This window comes from Phocoena phocoena, chromosome 21, assembly GCF_963924675.1.
Source record: "Phocoena phocoena chromosome 21, mPhoPho1.1, whole genome shotgun sequence".
Taxonomy (NCBI): Eukaryota; Metazoa; Chordata; class Mammalia; order Artiodactyla; family Phocoenidae; genus Phocoena; species Phocoena phocoena.
The window spans coordinates 15,806,088-15,829,675 of NC_089239.1; the positions used below are offsets into that span (position 1 = coordinate 15,806,088).

At 36.3% G+C, this 23,588-nt stretch overlaps 1 protein-coding gene across 2 annotated transcripts in view; it reads right to left on the minus strand.

The window, feature by feature from the left end:
• DLC1 (DLC1 Rho GTPase activating protein) overlaps positions 1-23,305 on the minus strand; it is a 387,690-nt gene extending 364,385 nt beyond the window's left edge. The window contains exons 1-2 of one of the 2 annotated variants that reach the window (XM_065899883.1): positions 22,999-23,305; positions 10,760-11,905 (exon numbers count right to left, since the gene is read on the minus strand). In XM_065899883.1, coding sequence (XP_065755955.1) covers positions 10,760-11,782 — 1,023 coding nt within the window. In that variant the 5' untranslated portion in view covers positions 11,783-11,905; positions 22,999-23,305. Of the gene's footprint in view, positions 1-10,759; positions 11,906-22,998 lie in introns of those variants that run through there. The other variant, XM_065899878.1, reaches the window with a different exon arrangement.
• Positions 23,306-23,588: the final 283 nt, after the last annotated feature.

The window sequence follows — 23,588 nt, forward strand, 5'->3', positions numbered from 1 at the left end:
TTAATGTAGGCTCTAGTTGGCTGCGTTGGCTCAAACTCCATTTCCCTGGGCCTTAGAGGGGTGAGGGTGTGAGAAAATGGTCCACAGGCCTCAAAGGTGATATTAACCACAGAGGCGGAGCCTGCTTCTGGTGTCCTTTGCACTCATGGGAGCAGAGCACCATCAGCTGACTTACTAACCTCCCTGCAATACAGACCACTTAGTTCCTGTGTGATTTGTCCTCTATTCCAAGTCTCAGTAGAGACTGTACTTACTGCAGGTAGCCAAATATCGCATCTCAGATTGTGCTTGATTATTGCAGATATTGAAACTTAATTTATATGCATATACATGTATTCTTTATTAATTTTGTATATTTATAGAATATTTTTGTTAAGTGAACTTATTTTATCCTTAGATTTCCTGCTATAGGTTTGGGCTTTATATATTTCCTAATTCTCTTAAGAAAAAGGTTAAGTCATTCAGAAGTTCATAAATGCATTTTGTAGTATACATAGACATTTAATCTAAATAATATTTAAATTATAATGTCAGAAACGAAGGCTGTTACCCAGCACACTGAACGTGAGCACTAGTCTTTTTCACTCAGAGTCTGTCGTGTAACAACACTGTGAGCCACATCGTGGTTGAATGCTGTCCTCTGAGCTTGTCATCCATCAGAGAATTCCCATTACTCATAGAACCTCTGGGCTCATGTTATTAAAGAACTGCTTGATTTATACTCAAGTAAAATGAAAATGGAAGCTTTACCTTTTATGAGATATTTATAAAGCACATTTCTCATCTGTTACATTTTGACTGAATCAACTTTGGTTACCTCTTTGAAGCACTCTAAAGAAAATTTCCAATTTCCAAAGGCCAGTATGTGAGTGGAATACAAAACATCACAACTGCAATTTAATTTTTAGCAAAAAATGAATTATCCTCTTGCTTTTACTTTTCATGATTTTAGGCAGTTATGCTTTTAACTAACTTTGTGACAGTCGTCCTTAATTATAAAAAAATTAATAGCATTCCCTACATGATCCTTACATATCTATGAGGGTGTGAAAGTTAGTGGGAATCACTCTCTCTTCTCATCATTAATTTATAGTCAAACCATTTTGTTGATGCTTTAGTCATCAAGCAAATTTCGGTAATTCATTTCAATTTTCTGCTAACTAATCAAACACTAGCTGGGGAGCAAATGAACGTGGCTAGCATTTTTTTCGGAACCCATTAGTATATTGAAACCTAGATTATATATTTATTTATTTAAGATAAAGTGAGCCCAGAAATTACTTAGCTAAAATCTAAGTTTGAAAACAGAAAGCTGTTTTGCCAAAGCTAAAGTCTGGCATATGAAGTACTGTCCATCCTCTTTTGATTTTCATATCACCATGAAATATTCTGTAAAGAGAAGACCTTAGCATTTAAAAGTGTCTGTTTACAAAATGGCCTTTTGGAAGTATTTGCTTATTTCACTTATTCCCTAAGATTTAAGTCTGTGTATTTAAAAACAAAATTGTATTTCCCAAGAACAGTTAAAGTAAGCACAGAGAGATCCCTCTCTCTCATTCTCACAAATGCAAAGTCATTTCATCCTTCAAAGCTCAGCTCTGGCACCCCTTGGTGAAGCCTCCCCTGACCTCATCTGGATGGGGTCCCTACCCTAGCTTTTAAAGCTCTAGCTCCACAGATCTTAATACTTTCTACCCTGGATTAGGTTGAGCCAGGATGTTTCTGTACTTGTGGTTCAAAACCTAATATTACATTAGGTTCTAATAGTAATAGCTGTTAAAGTTAGTTTAACTGATTATTTTGTTATTTGTTATTTTGGCTACATTGCCCCTACTAATGTGTAAGCTCCTTCAGGTAAGGATGCATATATGATTCTTATTCAAATTCTACACCATACGTGGCAAAGTGCATGGGGGGAACAGAAGGTACTTAATATTTATTTAGTTAATGAATGCATATTCCAGACTCTATTCTATAATGATAATTAGATAGCAAAGATGTACATGTGGGTTGACTTACTTTCTAAATTCTCTCTCAAATGTTGTCAGTCTTTTTCCACAATTATTCCCAGACAGTTCAGCTTATTCTTAGATCTGTAACTAGAGCAATTTAGTAAAAGAAACAAACAAACAGAAAACAACAACTCCTGCTCCTAATAGCTGAAGTCACATGGTGTTTACTATGTGTCAGGCACTGTTCTAACTACTTTATACTTATGAACTTATTTAATCTTCCCAAGAACAAAACGAAGCATCCCATTATACAAGTGAACAAACCAAGGCACAGAGACAGTAAGTAATCTACGTGATTACAAAGCTGTGAGTGAGGGAAGCAGTTTGCTTTTAGAGTCCATTGGCTTAATTACCTCGTTCTATGTATAGCACCACAGTGTAGAAGCTGTGGAGATTTACCATGGGCTGTGAAGCGTTGGAGGAATCTCCAGCTAAAGTAGCTACTATACCCTGGTTGACTATATATACTGTGACTGTAGATTCCACTAGCACGTAACCTATTCCCAGATCTAATTCTGCAATTCTTCAGTTATTTATCTGTCAAATCTTCACCTCAAATTTTGGTTAAGTAATGGATTGTTCTAGTGGTTGTGTTATGTAGCGCTGAACAATATTTTCCATCTCATTTAATAATCCTAACGACCTTGTGATATAGGGACTGTTGTCTCCATTTTTCAGGGACATATAAAGTGCCCACAAATTAAATAACACCCCTCAATTTAGATGATACTTCTCATCACAGCTTAATTTCTTGGTTAGAAAATTAAGCTCAGACCAAAGCTATTCATTTCCTAGACTAAATAATGATGCTATTTCAACTTAAAAAAAAAAACCCTCTGGGTTAGCTTTCAATGTATATGAAAAACAGTATATCCTTTTGAAGTTTTACTGGCTCAAAAAATAGAACCCTAAATGGAAGAGGTTCATTAATCACTAGTTTTATTCCTATGCCAACGTAGAAATAGAACTGAAAAAAGAATAAAAGTGGACTTTCCTATTTGCTTGTATTTCCTTTGAAAATTGTGAGGTTATCTCTAAAGTACCACTATAATTTTCTTGACAGAAAATTATTTGTGGAATAGAGATCTTGTTGGCAGCAGGGATAAGTACTTTATTTCTAAGAACACGAGCCAGAAAATGAACAGATTCCACTGGCACCATTGTGCTTAGTGCCCAGATAACAGAGGCAGGGCTCTGTGTTGTAGGTTTTGCTAGTTATCCCCACTTTTGTGGATACTGGCATTTCTTCGAGAGAGGCAGCCAAAACCTATGCTAGTTTTGTTGGTATTAAAAGATTAATTAGTTGGTCCTGGTTTATAGTAACAGAAATCCATCAGGAAGAAACTAAATCAGTTTCACTATTACGATAGCCTCTAAGGTGCAGTTGGCTCTGAAATACCCATTAATTATTTAAAATAACATCATAAAAGTGTATTAATTCTTGCTCCAACAAAAGCTGATGCTGGGTTAATGTGAACTTATTAATGATCTTGTTACTAATAATGTAAATTTGCAGTTTTGGTCCAAAAGTCACTGCTTGGATCAGAGGCCCATCACACATCATAACTACTTTTTTTTCAAAAATATCTGGAACAAGAAACATTTCAAATCTAATTGTTCTCATTCACAGTATATTTTTCTGCCTTAAAGGCATCTAGCATCAAATCTCCCTACTTGATGTGGTTTTCACAACAGAAATTAAAAATAAATTTACTATTGTCTGGCACTCTCTGAACAGGAGCCCCTCTCTCTCCCTTATTCACTTGTCTTTTAATTTCTTACTCTGTTATTCCTGTCATCTCTCGTCTACTCCCAATGTCCTCACAATGACATTAACCAGAAAAACTAGAGATTTTCTAAACCAGTGGCCTCCCAACATTTTTGAATATGTACTTTTCAGGGAGGACGTGTATGCTATTTACTTATAAATTATAACATATGCTTTCATTTAATATATCATATGTCTTATAAAATATATACAAAGTGAAAGGATAAATTACAAATAAATGTGAACGGATATTCTAATATTTTTCTCCTTACACTCACCCTTGCCCACTCCTTTCAGGAGACAACTGAGTAGTTTCTAAATAACGTTTACCGCTCAGATTGCTTTATAACTATTTAGTGACAATTAATTGTTTTGTGGCAAAGGGTAATAATCATCTCAAATTTGAAGAGACCAGAGCAACTAGAGATCAGAGACCCAGATTTTACATAATTCTTCCCTCCCTCTTGTCCCCTCATGCCCTGTTTTAGCATGGAAATAGCAGGGAGAACGGAGAGGAGGTTATGGATAACTGATCACTGATTTTGGTTGTATGACTTCATTTCTTCTGTATCCTTATGACTCGGGTTCTTGACTCCTGATATTGTCTTCTGAAAGTAAATCCTTTACCATGACATGGCTATTCATTCATTTAAACACTTATGAACAGGGTTCTAAGCTCTGAGATGGATGCTATAGACACAAAATTAAATTGCTACAGACATAAAACTCTCCCCAAATGAGCTGACATTTTCGTTAGCGACGGTGGGATCAGATGTATTTGCAGTAAACATTCTAATAGGAATAAGTCCTCTGTGAGTGAAGAGAATCAAGCAACTAACTTGGCTGAGGAAACTGGGGAAAGTCCCTCCAAGGTGAAGACATTTGAGGATCCTGAAATACGAGCTTATCCGGTCTTCACCTTCAGCCTGGTGGAGACACAGCCCACGAGGGCTGGCTCTAGTCGGCAGAGTTCCTCCTGTGAAATGGCAGGAAATATTATTTGTCTCCACCTGCTCTGTAATTGCGAAAGTCAAAATCATGTTACTTGTCTCCTTGTTAAACCTGTGCTGGTGATAACCGTAACTGCGTCATGTTGAGATAGGATCTGATGCTAGCCTCCTACAAATCCACTTTTTGTCAAGGAATTGTGTCACTGCTTTTTCTTGCAATTGACCGGTGCTTCCCTTGGTACCCTACTTTAGCCCATCCTTCTCTCTCTCTGTCCCTCTCTGTCTCTCTCTCTTTCTTCCTGTTTTCCTTCTTCTCCCCGGCCCTACTCCTCCTGTGCCCTCACTCCCCTTCTCTCTCACTAATGCTTCCTGCCTCAGTGCTGGCCTTACGTGTTAGTCAAACAAAACCCTTATTTGGGGACTTCAGCAGTGTTTCAGGGATTATATGCTTCACAATGTAAGGAACTCTACCATCTGGCTCATGGTGGTGTACCACGTCCACAGAACAGGACCTGGGATATTGAAGATGCTCAATATTAATTACTGATTAATTTTACCAGACAGTATATCTAGTGTTATCCTGTATCATATAATTAAACGTTTTTGCATTTCTGGTTGGATTTAGGGGAATTATGTTTGCTATGAGGCAAAATATTTGAGCCCCAAATACCTGCAGATATATTTTTGGCTTTCTAGTTGTTTATGAGCCCAAAACCTAGTTTAAATAGCATGAAAAAAATCTGATGGTTTTCTGTGGCTTAACACACAAAATGAGCTACTCACAAAGGTGCCAGCTTTACCTGGGACACAAATCCAGTTAAAAATATGGCTGAGAAGACCTGATGTTATCCATCTACACATTGACTTTCCACCTGGTAACAACTTTTCTCTGTCAGCCCTAATGTTAGAACTAGGGAAAAAGGTTTAAACAATACAATCTGCTCAATAAGCCTGTGTCTTTAAAACCAGTGTGACCTTCATGTAAAATCATACTGTCATTATGAATCTATCTGCAGAGCTGTGTATACTTTACTCTGTTTCCCATCCCTTCCCTCTTTGTCAACTGATACTAGGCTTATTAACAAACTCTAATTCTTCCACTAGTCCTTGCTTTCATTCAATGTTGGGGCCACAGCTTAACCATCTTTTAGGTTTTTATTTCTTAGACAATTTTCCCCTTCCCTTTAATATTTTTCTTGCTGACCTCCTATCTTGGTCCATTCCATCTTCTGCATAATTTACTATGTACTTTATGTCACCCATTGGTCAATGTTAGCTTTCTCATGCTACAAAGCCCCCATATAGGCATTCAGGACATAGAAAGGATCAGGAAGGTTATAGCAAGAAATGAGAAAGTCTTTTCAGGTATAGGTGTGCTTTTATCAAATACGTACATATTTTAAAGATAGGGTAAGGAGATAATATTTGATTTTTTTCAGTCATTGCTAATCAATGTATTACATTTATCCACAGATAAAGTACAGTATATACATTATAATATTTTGGTCCTGAGCAATTTTTCCATAAGAAAGAGTATAGCATTTGATCCACATCACTTCCACACATAAAATAGTTTCCTAACATGGAAAGGTATTCTGCAGTGTGAAGTTAAAGCGTCAAGTATTTATACAGATACCAATTGACACTCCTAGTAAGTATGTGTGGCTATCCTTAATTGCCACAGAACACATACACAGCCTGTTTATTTCACTCACAACGTGCCATGATATACTGGAATATATTTATGTTAGGTGTTGTTCCTCAACATATTCATGTTATGAGTTATCCTTCGATAAATATTTTCTCTTTCTTCGATAATAGAATTTTCAGCAGACACCTTGCCCAGGATGCAGACTCCATTTCTCAGCCCTTATTGCTAGGTGTCGCCATACAACTAAGTTCTAGCGCATGAAATCTGAGGAAAATAAAAGAAGTGTACTCTTTCTGGGTCTTGCCTTTACCCAGGGGTGTGGCCATTCCTGCACCCTTTCCTCTTCTTACTGATTTGAATATGGATAAAGGCTCAGAGTGGCAGGGCAGTTGGATAAGAGGGTCTAAGGTATTGAAAACATAAGGCCTACATATTGTTAAAGAACTACCTATACCCAATTATATATGTGTGAGAGAAAGATGTTAGCCAAGCCACTTTTTTTTTTTTTTTTTCTTTTTTTGCGGTACGCGGGCCTCTCACTGTTGTGGCCTCTCCCGTTGCGGGGCACAGGCTCCGGATGCGCAGGCTCAGCGGCCATGGCTCACAGGCCCAGCCACTCCGCGGCAGGTAGGATCTTCCCAGACCGGGGCACGAACCCGTGTCCCCTGCATCGGCAAGCGGACTCTCAACCACTGCGCCACCAGGGAAGCCCTTAAGCCACTTTTATACTGGTTTTCTGTGACAGCAGTCAAATCAATAGCATAAATGATACAGTTTCATTGGCTGCTGGAATGTGAGGTTTTGTTCAAATGTGGAATTAGGTGTCTTTTCAAAGTTCAAATCATTTTTATACTATCTTTTGTGTTTATTTTGCTTGGTAATATGGAATATGCTTTATGAAAGCCAATAAAAATATTTTATATATTTATACAACTATTATGGCTATTCAAAAGTTTGGGAACTATTTAAATAGTCCCTAGGGAAGACTGAATTTTGGACTCTCTTTAATTAGTAAACCACCATCAAGAACAAATACACTAGTTCTTTAAAAAAAAGTCTAACCTCAAGTCTTTCCCTACATATTTTCCATCTTCACATCTCATTTGGTTTGAAGAGACCACTTCTTAGACTGTCTCCCTCCTCCGCATTTCTTCGGAATTTGTCTCTGAGAATTGCTCTTAACCAGCTGCCTTACCCCAAAGACCCACCCACGCCCTATAAGCGCTGGTCATATGCCACACGATCTTCCAGGCTCATTTACTGATGTCTGCTCATGATTTATTGGTTTCCCTTTGATTTCAGTGGCTCCAATTTAATGATATATTTCATCATATTTAAGGAAATTATTAGCTTAAAGGTCAATATTTACACATACTACAAACGCAGTCATCTCCAATTGACACTCCTAATAAGTATGTGTGGCTATCCTTAATGGCCAGAAATATCATTGGAAAACAAGAAAAAATACGTCATGCTGAGCAACCAACGCCTGCCAATATTTATAGGTTTGAAGGAATGATAATTTGTATCTAAAGTACAATGATATCTCTAGAGTAGTAGTTCAGTGCATTCTGAGCATTACCCTTATAAACTCTGTTTTTGCTTTCTTTTTTCAAGTTTTAGAACCTGATTTTATCCTGAATCCCTCCCACAAAAAATTCATGTTCATAAATTCTATGAAGGATTTGGTTCACTCATATCAGATAATGAGCTGATTAAAGTTCCGTAACTAAAATTTTATTAGCTTATATTATATTTCACCTTTTCTAAGCTCTTAATCTCAAAGCTGTCACAGTGGTTGACAAATAGTTTAAAAGATACAACTAAGCCAACTCTTTTCAGAATCAGTCCCCTAACACTTTAGACATGAAAATGGGGTCCATGTGTCTCTCCAAAAGGTTTATCTGTTTTAAACTAGTTGCACTGGCATTAGAATTGGAGTAGTTGATTGAAACTTTTGTTGATATTTTGAAAAACTTCATATTTGTTTTCATTTCATAAGAGTAATAATAATCATAATAACTATATAGATAAAGGGTTGTTCTGTGCCATGCAGAAAATGCTTCAAATAGTTTATATATCGCATATTATTTTGTTTTTGTACTTCTGTTCATTGTATGCATTTCACCCAGAATACTATCACCTTTTATAAAAATTATATAGGCTAAAAATTGAAAATCCCCTGCTTCTATCCTTTTACTTCCATTCTCTCAAAGTAATTGCTGTCAACAATTTTGTGCCTATTTATCTAGAATTTTGCATATTCTTATTTAGTCATCTAGAGAGGTTTATAACCCATCTATATGTCTATCTGTATCTGTATCCACACATTTCGTCAGATAAGGTTGGGATGTGCTACAAATATTGGTCTGCCACTGCCTTTTTCTATGTATACTATATCATGAGCACCGTTCAGTTAGAGCACATGGATCTCACTCCATCTTTTTCATGGCCACGTAGCATTCCAAACTATAGGTTAAACAATCATTATACATCCTTTATTGATGGAAATTTGGATTGTATCTTTTTTGTCAGTAACACATAATACAATGATGAACATCTCTGTACATATATTTTTATGAATTTATTTTGTTTTTTCTTTTGGTAAAGTTCTAAAATGGTTAGTGCACAACTTGAAGGTATTCCGGCACTCGTTCAACATCAGATAGAACAAAAATTCCTACACATTTTGCTTCTAGAGGCTTCTCCCATAATCATACTTCCCCAGAGTAAATTCCAAGCCTGAAACTTTGCATTTAATCTGTTTATTACAAAGCATCCCAAATGAGTTGTAGAGTCAAAACAAATACTCCACCAGACAATACCACAACACTTTAGAATGATGAAATGCTTAAAATAGAATATTTAAGTTAGAACTTGTAAATGAGATATAATTATGGCTCTTGTAATGCAACTATGCTATAGTGACATGTCCAAGAGCAAATTCTTTCCAGCATTCTTAGTATTGATATAAATGTCCAAGTGGTGAGCATATGTCTCTGGAATGTTTAATGTTTCTGTCGGCAGTTGGGCAGGGTCTGTCTTATTTTAGGGAAGCTATGTCATAGGTCAGTTAATACTTTCTTACGTCATTATTACATTCCCTCCAACAGATTTGATGGACTATATGGACGTTTCTGAAAAAGCGACCTGAGCAGTCCAATCATGACAACATCATGCAGCATTAACTTTTTAATACAATTTATGTAAGGAAGGAAGAGCTCGCCAGAAGCACAGAAAGCTCTGTTGGCATGTAGTTTGAGCACACTGATCTTTGCTGTAAAGTCTTTGACTTCACTTTAACTTATGACATGTTACTGATCTGGTTTGTTAGCAAAACTACAGTTTATGGAAACCAGATTTCTTCACCAAAAGAGAGTTGAAGGTTTTTTTTTTTTCTCATTGTAGGTAGCCCCAGTTGAACAGAACTAAGAACCTTAGTTTTGTCTTAGGAGAATAGGAATTATGGATTAGTATTATATCAAGAGAAGGGCAAGAATGTTGCACTAAAGTGTCCAATCTGCAGGGTTTTTTTGATGCCGATGGGCATGTTGGATTTACAGAAGAAATTTTACTTGTATTTACATCAGGATTATAGAGTACTACAATGTGGGAAGAATGCTGGGGGAAATCCTAAAGGTATGACAAACTTTGGTCAAGAGTTCTCTAACTAAATCATGATCCATGTGGTTCCTTCCAATCCTTGTGTCTCTCACTTGGAAACTTCTTGGGGGATCATGGCATCTGCAGGATTAGTCAAAAGTGCCTGAGCATAAAAATTTACTTCAGTTAGTCATCCTTTATGGTCAAGAGTTTAAAAAAATGTCCATGTAGCTATGGATAGCCAATGTGCCAGGGTATCATTTAAAATAGCATTAGCATATTTTGGGGGAGGGGGTACTGTTGCCTTGATATATGCAAAGGGCTCATTTAAGATACGTGATTTATACCACTTTTATTATAGTAAAATATACTTTTTAAAGGGAAGAGAAGCAAGCTGAAATAAACAATTTTAATTAAAAATTACCATGACATTCTTTCTAAAAATCAGAGATCACTCTTTAGATAGGCTTTGAACTATCTGGTGGCTATTTAATTCCAGCCAAAGAAAGTGAAACCAGTTCTGTCTTCAACACAATTCCAAAATAGAATGTTCATGAGCCATATAAATATTATTAGTGAAGTGGATAGGTTATCCTGTTTTAATTTTTACATATTTTGATGATTTCTCCAAGAAGATGCTCTTTGAGTCATACAGCTACACTACTGAGCAAAAGAAATGTCCACATATCTTTTTAACTCTAGCAAAATAATAAGTGACAGAAACAAGGATATTTACAGAATTCCAAAAGCCAGATAATAGGTGCATGTGTCTTACCTTTCTTTTACGAAGTCTGACTTGGTTATCTGTGGGTTCATGGGTGGCCAGAGTCTCCTTTATGTGTAAACACTGCATGCCATCTCCTGAGTTGACCTTTGGAAGACTTCTGTTTTGATGTTCTGAGAAACCACTCTTCTCCAGGCCATTTTCAGCTGACATTCCACTAGGGCAGGAAGGAGGCTGCAGAAGGCAGCTTCCAGAATCTGTTTTTAATAATGGCAGTCCTCTGTCTGCACAAGGAATAGCCAGGAACTCATCTTGTACTGCATTGCAGGTGTTTCTTTCATGTTCATCTTTAGGGAAGTCGGGTTTCCTTCGATGCTGAGCAATTACAGCAGAATTAAGCAATTGCTTTTCCGGCACAATATCTTTCACATTCAAAGAGTCACATGCATTCATTTTGGATGCATCTTTTATTTCACTTAGGCTTATATCCTTACAAAGCTCCAGGCTTTTACTCACCATGTCAGCAACTTTTCTGTCCCCCTTTTCCTCTACCAGCACTAAATCAGCTCCACCAGCCATTCCCCAGGAGTCATAAGAACCTTGGTTACTTTCCATGATGGGCAGCGTCTTTACTAAGGAGCCTGCTCCTTTGATGCTATGTTGGTCTGACGTTTTAGGCCCTTGAGTAGTTAAAATCTGTTTATCATCTGTAAGATATAGATCAGAATCAGTATCCTCGTCAGAAACATGCACTAGTGTTTCCGTGCTGGCCTCCAGAGAAAGAAACTGATCTTCACCTTCATGGCTGTCATCTTCATCCACCTCCTTTGAAATGTGACCCATTGGCTTCCCAGGAATATCTCTCAGCTCTGAGCCATGACAGCAGTCTGGTAGTGAAACACACCTTTCTTTGCGGTCCACATTTAGAGTTGCATCTTTTTCCATACTTGCCTGCAAGCTGTCAGCTACTAGTCCATGATGACATGCTGTGTTACAATCATCAGAATTAAAAGGCTGTCCCATCCATTGGGTCACATGTTCTTCCCAGCTTCTCTTTCTGATAGCTACAGACATGTCATCGTAGTTTAACAACAGATAGAGGGATACATTCCATATGAGACTAAAGGAGATGAAACGATGAAAGATTACTTCAAATTCACTGATTGAAGAAGAGAGTAAGTTTTGTCATTGCACCACCTATTAAAAAATTAAAGAAATATACATAGTTCAGGATATAGTTCTAAAGTCAAAATATATCTTGGAAAAGAGAGCACTTAAGCTGTGCTATGAAAGATTAAGAGATTGTATAAAGCTTCTATTTAATAGCCTCAATAAGGTTATTTCTTTAAGAAGCAGCCTAATAGTAGAAGACAATTTCACATTCAATATTTCTGGTCAAAAATCATTAACAATACTTTTAAGTGCAGCTGGATTGATTGATCTATTAACGAATAAAGATATACATATTGAATATTTAAAGTTCCATTAGGAAAATATTTGGATTGCTATACTAACAAAATTCACTGGAAGAAACTAGTTGCTCTAGCTTAGATGCTTTCCTGATTTACTTTTGTGGACACAAATCGTTACAGAAATCTATTGGCTGTTTGGTTTGAATTGCACTGAAGGCCACCAGGGAACTGTTCATGCAAAACTTGAGCTATAGAGACAGCATGTGTAATGTATTAGTGTGTGAAAGAGCTAATACAGATCCCAAACTACCAGAATGCATTTACTCCAGGGAGTGACTAAGAAACATGGAGTAATCCAGTTTAGCTCATATTAACACATAATTCATGCATAAGAAAGCGTAACACACACCACTTAAAATGTCTTAGGATAAATACATTTACATGCATCTTATTGCTGTCACGACCCGCTAGCAAGCTAGTACTGTTGAAGCTTACCGCAATTAAATATCTTGCCCAAGGTCATACATCTAGGAGGTAAGCCTGGATTCAAAGTAGGCCCCGGTTCTAAGACCCAGGCTTAGAGAGCCAACAAACTTCACCCATGGAATGCGATTCTACTGCTACCTCTTCCCTCCACACATCTTTAGTAGATATAAAGTCTAAACTCTTCAGACAGGAATTCGGGTTACCCAAAAAGAAGATGTGAGCATGATAAGACAACTGAAATAATTCTTCAGAAATTTCAGTCTCATTCTCTTTGGCTTCTAAGGAGTTTAGTTTGTATACTTCTGTTAGCATTTGGCCATAAAATTTTAAGTAAACAAGAAAACCAGACATAAGATAAGGTCAGAATATAAACACATTCCAGGTATCCATCCCTTTTGCCTTAAATTATTCAAAGCCTTAGTTAAAGGCAACAAATTATACCAATGTAAACTCAACCTTATAAAAATGACTAGTCCAAATGTTGTCCCATAATGAAACCTAATGACTGGACTGTAAAAGAAAAATCTTATTCAAGAACAGACACTTCCAGTTTTTACACCACACAAGAACTGTCATCACATGACATGGATTGGCTTATTGATTTCAATCATAAACAAGATTAACTGAAGTGCTGGGTTTGGGTCACTTCAGTCTATTGAAAAGGACTCTGACTCCCCACCAAAAATCGCAAGCTATTCTGACTAAGCACATGCCAGAAAGGTAAATATTCCCATCTTGTAAAGACCAGGAATGTACTAGAATTTTGGTATGCCAGACTGACCAAATATCATTCTGGATACTATTCCGTTTCTTTAAGGGTCTGTGAGTATCTTTGAAAATGGTCAGCATTCACATTTTCTATGTTGGCATTCATAAGAAAATATAAAGTCCCTGAATTCCGTGCATAAGTCATTATAGTGTGGGAGGCTACGGAAAAGTGGAAAAAACGCATAGATGCAGGCCAGAAAATTTCTGCTTTCATGGGCAAATTTGGGTTGTAATAGGGCGGTTCTGTTTTAGATGCTTTCTTTTCTTTATTTTTATCCAGTGTAGAAAGAGCAGGCTAACTTAAGAAATGCCAAGTGGTATTAGTGTCATTCCTAAGCCACATTTACATTTAAGTTGAGACAATTCTGGTTTTCTTTCTCTGATGAAGAAGGAGAAAGAGTTTTATTAACCCCTTGGGGAACAGATTACATAAAAAATTTTGCCTTTAAGTCCTGACCATAATATTAATTAGCTTACTGCACTCAACCTTGGCAAGTAGGTAAGTATTTTTATAACATCAAAGGAAGACAGTTCAACAAGTTCTGAGACAATCGAGCTGCAAAGAGAGATTATAAATTAGATAGATTTGACACAACATTAACTCCTTCTGTCCTAATTTCTAATCTACGTTCTTTGGACATTTCCAGATCATTCCTGTGAATTTATAGTGTCTTTATTTTGAAGACATAAAATTTCCTAACTCTCATTATCACCATCATCACTACAGTTTGAATGTTCATTCCACATCCTGTGGTCTGATAGATTGTTTTAAAAACTTTATCTCAACAAGCTTCCTTATTCATACTTCCAATTTTAATTCTGATTTGTAAGATTTATAGTTAAAACCTGCCTTCAGGATCTAAAGGCTGAACACAGTATTAATTAAAATATATTGTCCATCACATCGGAGTATATCGGCCCCATTTTCTAAGTCATCTGAATTGACTAGAATCTGTCCTGTCAGATTTAGAAGTCTTTGTAAAAGACCTCACTTTCCCTTTGAGCCTTCTCACCATTTCTAATTACCGGCTACTTATTTTGCAAACTTCTACTACTTTTTCTTGTAATCACTTTTACGCAGTTTCATTCAGAATGAGCTCAGCTGCTGAGGATTTGGATGAAGGATCTGGAAAAGTGTAAGTCATTCCAGGGTGTTGATTTTATGAAGTGAATTTCCATGGGGATTTTTCACTTCTTAAATGCGTGTGTTCAAACACCACTGTATTAATATTACAGGAAACTCTGTGTACCTCTAATCATGTAATGATTCTGGAAAATATTTGTGAAGTGCCCACACTTGCTTTTTGTGATATTAGTGCATAGGCTGTTTAGACACAGAGTGATTTAAAATGTATTGTTTGGGTTAATTTCATAACACCACTCTTTAACATAAGCATACAGTGGCATGCAGTGTATATTTTAAAATTAATCAACATTGAATGTTACTGTACTAAAAAGCAATTGAAGATATTCTAGTTTGAGAATCCCTGACCTATGTCTGACATCAAATGATCATGCTCTCTTTTGCACTTGCTCCTGAAATAAACACATACCTTGTATTTTGACCTGGCAAGTGTCCCCAGGAAAGAAGAGCCTGATGGGAATCACTACTGCCGATACTATAGCCTGGGAAAACACGGTGCAGATGAAGTACTTGTGGCTGAAATCAAGTGGGCAGTACCTTAGAACTGAGAGCAACATTGCCTGATCATAATCATTTATTCAACAAGTGTTTATTTAGTGCCGAATGGGCTGCAGACAGTCTACTAAACATTGGGAATATAAGCCTAAGTATATATTATCTTGTTTTATCCTTTCAGAAAACAGATGACATATATAGGTATATGGATACATACACATACACATATACAAATAAATACGTGCGCGCACACACACACACACACACACACATGCACATGATTGACTCCTGGGTTGTTTTTAAACACCTTCACACAGCTGCTGCATATTTAATAGAAGGCATAATAGTACTGCCAGTTTCTCTGTATTTTCCTACTTTCTCCTTAGATGGCTGGAGTTACTTCTGGTTTCCCATCAGGTCTTTCTTCTTAATTACCCATCCCATGTTAAATTTCTCCTACTACTCTCTTCTCCTACTCTTCTCTCTTCTCCTACTACTGCTTTAATGCATATCTATATGTAATAGCTACCACATAGCGTGTACTCAGTCACTGGGAGAAAGAAGAGAAGACATGAGGGAAATAATCTCCTTTTAATTAAAGGTAGGTTAAATTCCCTAACACGCACTCTTGCAAGAATAGAGAATGCATCTGAACCAAGAAGGGAGCATTTCTACAATGGCCCACATTGTTGCTAATATAAGGGTCAAGTTGGTGAGGTGGAGAGATGGGGAATCTGGACATCCTAGAGGGATGTGACATCTTAGTGTATCTTGGCCTACGCTCAGGGAGTCACCTTTGCATGTAATAAGTGCCACCCAAACACTTATTGAATTAGACGATTACAGCAGAATCAACATATAAACAGACATGATCACAGCCTACTGTAGTTCTTCAAATGTGTGCTCACTGATGGCCAAGTAAATCTTCCTGACAGTGAGCATTTGCGGAGGTCAAAATGAAATTCATTTTCTTGATGGAGCTGTCAAAGAACAAATTATCTAGCCAACTAAATTGTGGAACATTTGGGCACCTTCCACTGCCCCCAACTCAATGATAACACGAGAGGAATGCTTTTCAACGCAAAACTGTCAAATATTCAAGAGGCTTAGGATCAGCGAGAACGCCTAGGACAGATATGATTATTCTTAATCCCTTTATGTAAATTAATGAACAAATAGCAAAAAAAAAACACCCAAAAACAAAAAAGATAATACATTCAAAGAAAGCATTTCTAAGAGTCTAATCAGGGTAGCCAACTTTTAGTAAAAGACAAGTAGTGCTTTTTCTTTAAAATATTCATGCTAACTAATTGAAATTAGACAGGGCTAGAATTAGGCTTAGGAGAGAGAAACCTTTAATAACGATGCAAAAACCTATCTCTGTATGACTACAGGCAGACTTCCTTTCTTTAGTGGCAATCTTTGTCTTAATCCTTCACAAAATCATTATCCATCTACTTTTACATACTTTGTCAAATGTTGGAATTTACTCATTATGCCTCATTAGCTGTCTGTGGAAAAAACAAACTCCTGTTAAAATTCTTTACTGGTAAATTACTTAACGAAGCTTAAAATATTATATATGAAAAAGCTTCCATGTCTTTAGGTTGTCTGGAAATCATCAAAAGTCTTAGTAAATTACAGAATAAACCATCTATAATGAGCTAAGTCAGTGGATTGAGTAGTACATCACTTTTTCCGAGAGAGACACATCCAACCTTCCATCATTTTTCGTCTTTAGAAGAAGAATGAATAAATAGGTACCCAATTAAAATATTTTTTTAAATGTTTACCTATTTTTATGTATATATTAGTTTTACTAAGCTTGGTAAGTTTTTTCTCCTTCTTAGCTCTCAGATATGTTCCAAGAATCAAATAAATTTGAAATTAACTCTGTCAATCCACTAGAATTCTGTCAGCTCATCAGAAAAGAACAGGCTGTTACAAAGTTGCAAGTTAATATTTCTGAGGTGCCCTATTTTTACCTCTGGCTTCCTACTATTTAATGTAGCCCCAGTAGTTTCTAATTCCCTTGCAGGGAGGAGTGCAGATACTGGCAGTGTTTGACTTATCACCACTTTGCCGCTCAGGTCAGCCAGGTTTGCGGATTCTCAGAACGTTTTTTTTAAATAACCACGTGTAATTTGAGTAAATCTTTAAAAATGTCATATTTGTCTGATACCACTAAGACTTTTCTGGGGATAATTGGTTTCTATGAGATCCCAGAATTAACACAGTCTTGGGGGACAGTATTGCATCATGGATGCAGTAAGTTGTAGACACCTGTATTTCCTTCAGGATTCCATGTTTTATTTTTTTAGAAAGTACACAGTCTTCTCAATAACAGTGTTCCATCTGGTACAGAACCCTTTGAGCACCTAGAACTACATTGTATTTTAGCTATTTCTGCAAATAAATTCATTAATGAATAATTAGTCATTTGGTTTTTTGATTCATATCTCTTTTCTGCAGAGTCCCTTATAACCAAAGAAAAGTATTGCCTTTGCTCCTAACTTATTTCACTTGGAATTTTTCATGCAACAGGAAATAGCTTAGAGTTAAATTTGATATCAAAAGTTTGGTTGTTTTTTTTTTAATGGCAAAGCAATATGATTGAAATGTGGTTTTGCCTTATTATAAAAAAGATACTTCTATTCCACAATGGACATGAATTATAATGCTTTATCATCAGCATGGTGAGATGTGGCTTTGCTTTAAGTGGCCACTTTCTATTTTTAACTTTGCTATCATTTCTAAGAACACTCTAAGGGTAGACACAGTAATCACCAAATATAAACAAGAGGGCTACAGCAACACAGGTGCTCAGACAGTTAGGTGACAACAGAATACTGAGATTTCAGTCATTTGGTAAGTACAACTTTCATTGAAATCAGGAACATGAAATCACTGAGAACTTAGCTACTTCTGTTAGGTTGGTATCCTATCAGGGATTGATGCCTCTGATATCAACTTTTTTCTTCTGTATTTAATATCTATAATTCTTATCTTATTTTGTCATCTTCCTATGTACATTTGAGCTTGCTTTTACTACCAAGTGTCCCATATACCCAAGTAATAATAGGTGCATTAGAAACTTTTGATGATCGTGATAATAGTAATAGTAAAAGAGCTTCCATGTGTTAAGCATTTACTGTGGATCAGGCCCTGTATTTGGTGTTGCACTTACGCTATCTCCTTTAGTAATAATACTCACAAATACTCCATGAAGTAGGTACTATCATTGTCCTGATTTTACAGGGAGAAATTCTGGCAGGACTAAGTAACTAGCTCTATCTCTAACACCTATTGATGGGTAGTGATTATTACCTCTATTTTTTGTGAAGGCAAGATGTCTGTTAAAGAAACTTTTTTTTTTCTGGTGATTTGCATTAGTTACTTAGGTTTTGTCTTCCCCAGTTTTCTCACTTCTATAATGGGAATAATGAAAATTGTTGAGAGAGAATAATATTGAACTGTAATAATAATGAGCTGATAATATATGTAAAACACTTAATCCATGGCTTATTGCAAGAACTCACTAGATACTAAATGATGATGACGATAATGATGATGATGATGATAAAGATGGTGATGGCAATGATTCCTTTAGTTTTTGACGGATCTTAGCTGCAGAAACCATGGCTGAGTAGGAGCTGGAACTATCCCTTGCATGCCCATGTTGTTTCAATATAGATGAGTGATTTGACCACAAGGTGAAACACCATGATTCTTTCTTTCTTGATTCATTTGACCTCTGCTTTTTAAAACAAAATTTTGTTTGTTATACTGTATGCGACCCAGTTTGTACATACAAAGTCTCATCTAATGCTCAGAATGACCCAGTGATATAAATATTTGCATTATCTTCCAGACTTTACCAATAAAAAGCAGAAGCTCAAAGTAGGATGGGGCATGCTTGAAATCACAGAGCAAGGATTTCAAATGGCAAAGATGCAAATCTGAGCCAGTTTTCTGTCTCTTCCCACGAGCTTTCCAGTACACCACCCCCATTCAAATTGTGGAAAATTCACTAGTGCTCTGCTCTCACTGGCCTCCTGTAACTTAACTTTGAACTATTTTTGGATACTCATGCTTTCTCCTGGCTCTTAATGAACTTGTAATGTCATCTTATGAGAGTGCTATTAACCTCTGGCCTCAGGCTCTGATGACTTTTGCCAACCTCTTATTTTCCTTCCTCTTTAAAAATTATTATTCTATCATTACAGGATGTCTGGAAAATTAAAAAAAAGTCTCACAACACCAACTCTTCAATTTCAATGCTGGTTTTCCTTTCCTTTCTTTCTTCTTTCCCTCCTATTTATTCCACAAACATTTATTAACAAACATGTATTGACAATACCTGACATGCTACGTATTTTGCCAACTGCTGGGAATAAAAAGAAACACTGGTTGAATTTCTAAGCTTGCTTTCTGATCTTCCTACTTCCTTTGGATCTCATTTCTATTAAAGGACTGATTTCCTCTGGATTATCTGAACTGTATTGCTAAACCATTTTGTGATTTCAGTCTAACAGGAAAACCTTTTCACACATATAAGCAGCTACAACTGCTTTTTTCAGTCCTCTATCTTAATTCATGAGCAAGTTTATACACATGCTGTTTACATTGCCTTTCAACTTTTTTTTTACATCAGAATTCCTATTTAATCTTTTCAAGTTCACTTATATACTCTATAATCCACTGAATCAAAATCAATAATCTCTTTTAAACTAGGTCTCAAGATCCACACTTCACCTTTATTCTGTTTACCTTCTTCAAAAACTAAGCGCATCTATTTCTCAGCACTCTATGAGCTGACCGGCAGTTTAATGCCAAACTAGAAGTAGTATGCTGTATCTCTATATCCACCCCAAAGTCAATCTGGATTTGGACTTCTCTGTAAACCTGTTTGATTTGTGCAACTAAGGGGCTTATCATTCACCTGGGAGAAGAAGGTATAATACTTATGCTATTTCCTTCAAATCTGGAGGAATTTTCCCTCATCCTCTTTAAATTCTCATGTACAATTCTTAACATTTATTCAGATAATAAAATTTTCTGATCCAGATCTAAATCATCTCTCTTTTGGAACTTCGTTGTACTATAACGATTTCTACAGAGAGAATCCTCATTGTAAGATGATATTGACACCAATTCATTCCTTCTCCAAGAGGAAACAAATGAAGTAAAAACAAAAGACACATCTTAAATGTCCCAGTTTAGACTTGTTTTAATCCTCTAACACCCATCCTCTGTAAGTGAGATTAAGCCATGCCTAAAGTATTTGTAGTGAGGTGTATGGTATGAGCAGGTTTGGATAGGGCCAGAAAAATTCTCTTTTTTATTATAACGTCCTCAAGAAAAAATTAAACAAAATGGTGTACTAGGCCCTCTAGTAATCATGCCATCAGTTATATAGGCTATAGCTTTACTGCATTTATTCCTCATTCCAATCATGTAGAGTGTGGAGACACTGGAAGTGTTGAATAGCCTATTTTTAAGTGGTAATAGCATCAGGAAATCCAATCTGGTTCAGAAAAATGGGGAGAAAAAGCATCATGACTCACATTTTCTCTAAAGAAATGGGATGTACTAGAAATGACACATATTAGCTTTATTAGAAGGGCTCTTGCCACGGAAAGTGCAATGTTTCGGCGTGCAAAGCAACATATACTGTCATATATGAAGAATGTACAGATGAAGCAGCCAACTCCTCCATTTGACACTGCACTGGTCAGCCATTTATATACTATAACAAACTCTGGATTCTACAACTAAAGGACTTTGTAGAAGGCTCAGAGGAGATATATGAACCAATTAAAAGACTGTAAATAAGCTGTGGAAGGGAAGATGAAAGGAAGTGGGTTTATTTGGCCTAGAAATGTACACTTATGTTTTCACACGTCCATTTAGGCTTTTCACATTTCCACTGAGGTAGAAACCCACAGAACTGGAAACAGGCTGCAGCAATAGAGATTTAGGTTAGATAAATAAAAGGATGTCCGGGTACGTGAGATTCTTAAACCGATTCCAGTGGGGGGCAGTAAAATCTTTTCCGAATGCCACTGGTTAAGTTGATTTATAAGGATACCATTTGGAGGCAAGGATATGAATCAGACAACCTCCCTTCTAGCTCTATGTTTTTAAGAAACATCAGTTTAAAATTAATATAATTATTAGCATATGGATTGATTTTCTTGGCATAAACATGAAATGTAACAAAACAGTCACAAACAAGATACTCCTTTAAAATGTTTGTTGAAGGTGTAAGAAAACTTTTGCATTTGAGGAAATTTCATTACTTAGTAAATTTGATTCTTTTTTAAAGCCATTATTTTTTTAATGCTGGTAGCAGCTGTAAGCCTTTTGTTAAAAAATAAGCATTACAATTTTCTGTTTAAGGTAGCCTTCTACCGGATACGAATATATTCATACTTTATTATGAGCAGTTATTATTTGAGAACAAGGTGATGTCATATTAAGTTACCTGAATTATGATACAGGGTACTATGGTTCCACTGTCATCTCTTCTACTAACTAGCGGTGTGACCTTGGACAGGTCATTTTTGAATGTCATGCTTCACCTCCCTTTTTGGCACCTTTAAGACAGTGTTAGAAGAGGTGACCTCTTATATTCTTTCCTTCCTTAAAATTCTATTGAGGAATTTTATTAAATCATAATTTAGACAAGTCAATATTTTATTTTTAACATACTTAAAAAACAGATTCTTTTTATCACTTTTAGAAGTCTCAACACAACAAATTGTTAGTGAGTAGTTAAAATTTGTCAATATAACTTATTCTAGCATAAAATTTAAGCATAATTAGCTAATACAGCAAATGGTCACCTTATACTATGTAAAAGTTTATGATAAAAACACTTGATTTCTTATGATCCGACTGTCAAATAGCTTTCATATTTCATTTGGGATATCTTATGTTCATCTAATAGATTTGGAAATATGCACGGGTATTTGTTCCCTTCACGTACCATTCCATATGATTTCTATAAAATAATGATTTTCATTCTAAATATTCAGAAATATAACAGTATGTTATGCATTAAAACTCTCTGTTATGTCAGTCATTACTAAATTTCTTTTCTCATATATTGCACATGTAAACATAACTTAAATATACTGTAGCCCAGTGGAAATGTAATTTTATGATTACATGAATTATGAATACAGATCAGCTTTTCATATGATTGTAGTGATTTCCAGCTGCCTTAAAATAGTAACAATGAATGTCATTGTCATTGAGATTTACTTTATTCAAAAATACTCACACAGAATATGATCTGAGCAGTGAATAGTGAATTCAAGAAAGTTAATATAAATTAAATCCACTTCTGATCTTTACATTTTTAAAAATCAGATTAAATACTGTTTAGGATAGAAATATTTGTAAAATTTCATGTGTTTACTCTTTTTAAAAATAAACCATTTAAGCTGTGCATTAGCAGTTTGACCTGTGGTTGAAACTGGGTGGGGAAATATTGAGGAATCCAATCTTCATATTTTAAATGAGACTCAAAATTTTCTTTGGAGATGCATTATTAAGAAAAGTCACTCTATAGCGGGATCTACTTTTCCTGTTGGCAAACGACGGGGAAAGAAAAAAAATCATTTACACCTCACAATGTGTGAGAATATGTATCTGTTTCATATAAACCATATAATAGGAAAACTGGTCTATCTTCTGGCTCCAGTCATAAATAAGTTAAGGATTAAAAAGGGATGAAAATAAGATCTTAGTTTACGGAGAAAAATCTCCATGGAGCCTATTTTAGAATTGACATTTTGCTAAAACAATTTGACTCACAGTTTTTTACTTACTAAACTTTTTCCACTTCTGATATCGTGGCTCAGCTCTAAAACCTAGGAAATCACCACTCCGTGCAAGATGCTAACATTTCTCTCAATCTTTCTGCCTCTTCAAAGATTGCCTCAAAGCGTAAAGATAGATAGTCCACAGCGTCTTACCTAGACGAGGAGGAGCTGAAACGCCAAGGCAAGACATGCTTCAACACTCAGCCTAGGAAAGGAGTCCGTCCCCGTTAGTTTCTCCAAAATATAAGTTCACATTTCGTGGTTGAGATCATGGCTCTATTCTAAGCAGTTCTGCGCAGTGTGTGATTCTAACAAAAACAGCCTCCGCAGCTGGAGGGAGCCTTAGCTGAAGCCGGAGTCTGTCAAGGCGTTCCTAGTGACTTCTGTCTAGTAAATTCAGACTGATGTTTTGCAAAAGGGGCCTCCACAACCAGGCCCAGATTGCCTGGGAAGCATTTCCTGCCTCTGAGTGGTGTGCATGTGAGAAAGACTGAACTGAGAGGAGGGGAGGGGGGCAGAGCAGAGGCCCGCCCAGGCGATTTAGGAGTTCTGATTTTACACAGAACTTAAGTGAGTTTGTCAAAACCCTTGAGGTGATTAGCTGGAGAGTCATAAAGCCGTAGAGCTTTTTCTATCCCACGCTGCTTATGAAAAAAAAGAAAGAAAGAAAACATCGTTCTCTCCTTCCTCTACAACTTTTCCACTTTATTCAATGTATACACACAATGTAAGCAAAATATCTT